Source organism: Geospiza fortis, unplaced genomic scaffold, assembly GCF_000277835.1.
Source record: "Geospiza fortis unplaced genomic scaffold, GeoFor_1.0 scaffold289, whole genome shotgun sequence".
NCBI lineage: Eukaryota > Metazoa > Chordata > Aves > Passeriformes > Thraupidae > Geospiza > Geospiza fortis.
The window spans coordinates 126,171-130,105 of NW_005054478.1; the positions used below are offsets into that span (position 1 = coordinate 126,171).

The 3,935-nt window shown below is 64.1% G+C and overlaps 1 protein-coding gene across 1 annotated transcript in view; it reads right to left on the minus strand.

The window, feature by feature from the left end:
* MAP7D1 (MAP7 domain containing 1) overlaps window positions 1-3,935 on the minus strand; it is a gene marked incomplete at its 5' end in the record, with an annotated part of 8,060 nt that overhangs the window by 3,055 nt on the left and 1,070 nt on the right. Inside the window, 4 exons of the mRNA XM_031063033.1 lie at window positions 69-191; window positions 1,604-1,714; window positions 3,441-3,555; window positions 3,899-3,931. Of these exons, the coding sequence (XP_030918893.1) occupies window positions 69-191; window positions 1,604-1,714; window positions 3,441-3,555; window positions 3,899-3,931 (382 nt within the window). The remainder of the gene's footprint in view (window positions 1-68; window positions 192-1,603; window positions 1,715-3,440; window positions 3,556-3,898; window positions 3,932-3,935) is intronic.

Genomic DNA, 3,935 nt, shown 5'->3' on the forward strand with positions numbered 1-3,935 from the left:
GACTCCAGGCTCTCTTATCCCGGTTGGCTGTGCCAGGAGCCGCGTGTCCCTGTCCCCTGGGGGCTCACCCTGCTCCTTGCCATTCCCCGCCAGCGTCACGGCGCTCCGGCTGCGCGCGAGGAAGGACAGGGTGGGCGTCATCAGCCGGTCCACGATGCTGCTCTCCCATGGGCTCAGCTGCAAGCTCCGGTCTGGGGAGGGAGAGGGGCCATTAGTGCACCACAAAGCTCCAGACTCCAGTCCTGCTCTCACAGCCGCCGCTGGGAGGGAGCAGCCGCGTGTCTGCAGCAATACCACGGCGCATGCACAGTTCCAGGATGTCCAGAGCTTGGGGAGGGGTCCCCACGGCCCCACAGAGCTGAGCAGGATGAAGGGCTGTGCCCGTGGGTGGGTGTGGGTGCCTGTGGACAGCGCTGTGGCATGACGACAGTGGTGCCCTTGTGTCCTCTGGACACTGCAGTCACCATGTACCAGTGGTGCTGGGTCTCACCCTGGTGACAGCAGCCCCCCTGCTCTGCCTTCTCCTTGTGCCCAGCAATGGCACCCTTCTGTGCCCCTGCCCTGTGTGAGCGAGGCCCTGGCACATACCAGCTGCCCGGGGGACACCACAGTGTGCCCTCATCCCACGGGAGCTGTGCTAAATCACCAGGCCAGGATTACAGCACCCACGGAACGGCGATGCCTGGCCACACAGCTGGCTCAGCTGGGCACCAAGCTGCCACTGGCTGCCCTGCAGCACATGTCACCAAACACCCTGCGGCGCATGGGAACCACCCATGGAGACAGGGCCCCTCTGCCCCTCTCCACTGGGCATCAGGCCAGGGGCAGCACCAGCTGCTGGGAGGGGAGAGCACAGAGGGATGGATGCTGCAGGGGGACAGGGTGGCAGGTCTGGCACGGGCCCAGGGAGATGCTGCTCCCATTGGGGCAGTGCTGACAGCCCCCAGGTGCCTGTCCCTGGGCTGAGCCTCAGCACAGGGCGGTGGGAGCTGCCTGCGTCACCACAGCCACCGGCGTCAGCTGCTCTGGCTATTTATACCCATCCGGGAAGGCGCCCATCGCCAGGCAACCCCGAAACACAACAGCACTGGACACATCCCTCTGTTGGACACATCCCTCTGGCATGGCTGCAGCCCTGGGCAGCGCTCCCAGGGCCAGGATGACCTTGCAGCACCACCATGGCCACAGAGCTCTGTGGCACTCAGGAGCCTGTGGGGGCACTGGCACCGTGCCCAGCCCCAGGAGGGCAGGTGACAGGCAGCCCCTCTGTGGCTGCACCAAAAAACCCCCCCAGCCCCTCTGTGGCTGCACCAGAACCCACCAGAGATGCCCTGGGGCAGGGAGCCAAGCTCCCATCCTCATCCTGGCGCCCCATGGGGCTGCCACCACATAGCCATTCCTCCTCCTCCTTTTCCTTCTCCTCCCAGCCCACACAGCCTCAAGGAGCCACCGGCCGGTTCCAGCCTCCTCCCCCAAACAGCAAACGGCTTCTCCTCTCTCCGCGGGCACCTGGGGATGGGGGACCCTGGCATCAGGGGTCCCCAGCACTGGGCAGGGGCCTGGCTGTGCCCCCTGCGCTGGGGCAAACGCAAAGGGCTCTTACTTCTACTGGGAGAGTTCCAGAGGGTGGCGGAGGATTTGGAGAGCCGCTTGTTGATTATAGAGTCGACGTGTTTGGGGAGGTTTACAGCGGACACCGAGCACCGGCTCGCACCTGGAGGAGGGAAAAGACACAAGGGCATTAAGGTCCCGGGGCCGGGGCCAGGCCCCCCACATGCAGCATGCACGGACGTGCCAGGGCACTGGGGCAGAAGTGGAACGACCAGGGGAGATGCTGGAGTCCAGGGACACAGCACAGAATGGGGCAGGAGATGCTGGAATCCAGGGACAAGGTACAGAGTGGGGCAGGAGATGCTGGAATCCAGGGACACAACACAGAATGTGACAGGAGGTGCTGGAGTCTGGGGACATGGCACAGAGTGGGACAGGAGATGCTGGAATCCAGTGACACGGCACAGAGTGGGGCCAGAGGAGACACTGGTGTCTGGGGACACGACACACAGCACTGGCATTCAGTATGGCAGTGTCTGAACCCTGCAGGGTCATGCTGGGATCATGCAGGAATCTCATCCTCAGAGAGCCAGGGAGGCTCCCAGGCCCCACTACAACAATTTTCCCAAACACAGTCCTGGGAATCAGGAGCGGGTGACCGGGGACCTCGGCAGCACCAGGCGAGCATCCACCCTGGGGGAGCAGGGTGAGGGCAGCAGGTCCAGACAGACACGAGACAACATCACACCGGTGCTGGGTCACTATGGCACTGCCAGGACAGTGCTGGTGGCTGGCAGCACCTCCACAGGTAGCTGGGATCTCCCCACCCTGCCTGGCTCCTCTGGACAAACAGCCAGGGAAGCTCAGGGCTGGTGGAGGCAGGAGATTGGTGAGTGACAGCTGGCAGCAGCTCCAGCAGCTCATCCCGATGGGAGGTGGCAGGGGAAGGTGTCCCCTTGCCTGACCCTGCCAGGTGCTGCACCACAGACACCCCGAGTGTGCCACGAGCCACAGTGGCACCCATGCCACCAAGACAGGCGTGCCCAGAACGTGGAGCCTGTACACACAGCCCAGCCAGGTACAGCTGGGCACGCAACACCTGAACACACAGCACTGGGCACATGGTGCCAGTACACACAGCCTGGCACACAACACCTGTACACAGCCCGGCCAGGTACAGCCAGGAACACAACACCTGTACACAGTCTGGCCAGGTACAGCCAGGGCCACCACAGATGCCCCATGGCACATGAAGGCCAGACAGTTCCTCTCAGCGCTCTCCTCTATGGCACCATCCATGCCAGACAGTGCTGGCACCTGCCAGCACAGCACAGCCATCAGGGGACAGTGGACACCTCCACTTGTCCAAGTGCTGAATTGTGCAGGGTGTCCCCAAGAAGCTCCCACGGAGCAGGACCAGCTTCTGCAGCCACACATACAGCCATGGTCACCTCCATACTGGACCTGGAGGGGCCAAGCACTGCCCCCACCCAGCTGGGGGACAAGGGGACACGCCGCAGCACAGACCCCAGCCAGAGCCTGCAGAGGCCTCGTGCAGCCCCACAGCCCCTGGGGCCAGGGGCTCTTCACAGCTGCTGGACACCTGGCAGCGTGGCCATGGCATGCTGAGGCAGCCAGGGCTGCCCCCAGGCAGGTCTCTGCGTGGAACAGGGACTGTGACACACAGCCTCCAGCTTACACCCAGCCCCACAGGAGCAGGGAACAGCCACGGGACCCCATCAGTCCCCAGCAGAGCCCAGAGTGATGGCAGCATGCCCCACCAAGTGGGGCTGAGCTGGGTTTGAGGGCTGGCAGAGAGATGCCCAGCTGCCCCCACAGCTGTCAGAGCCACAGGGTGCCCAGGTGCCTGTGCCCAGCCCAGCACTCACCATCCTTGTGTGCAGGGGAGCCGTGGTGCAGGGCCCCAGCCCAGGACCACCGCTGCTGCCGGATCTCTGCCCAAGTCTTCTTGACCGACCGCTGGATTGCTGCCTCATAGCGCTCCTGCCCGAGGGAGAGGGACAGGCTGAGCCCAGCAGCTGGGGGAGCAGGGCTGGGGCCAGCCAGAGCCTCCCAGCATGAGGCCATGGCAGAGATTGGGGTGCTTAGAGGGGGACAGGACAGTGATGCCTGCCCTGGCCAGGGCACACGTGCTGAGCAGCACAGCGCAGGCTCTGCACCAGGAAGGAGGGGCAGCAGAGGATGCATACAGTGGGCATCTCCTGAAGGGTTCATGAAGCATCTCCTGAAGAGTGCTGGAGCCACGAGAACCCCTCAGGGATTGCATCCCACGTGCCACCCCAGTCCCCCTGCCCACTGCACCCACGATACCCATCCCCATGCCCACCTTATTCTTCTCCAGCTTCTGCCTCTGCCGCTCCTCC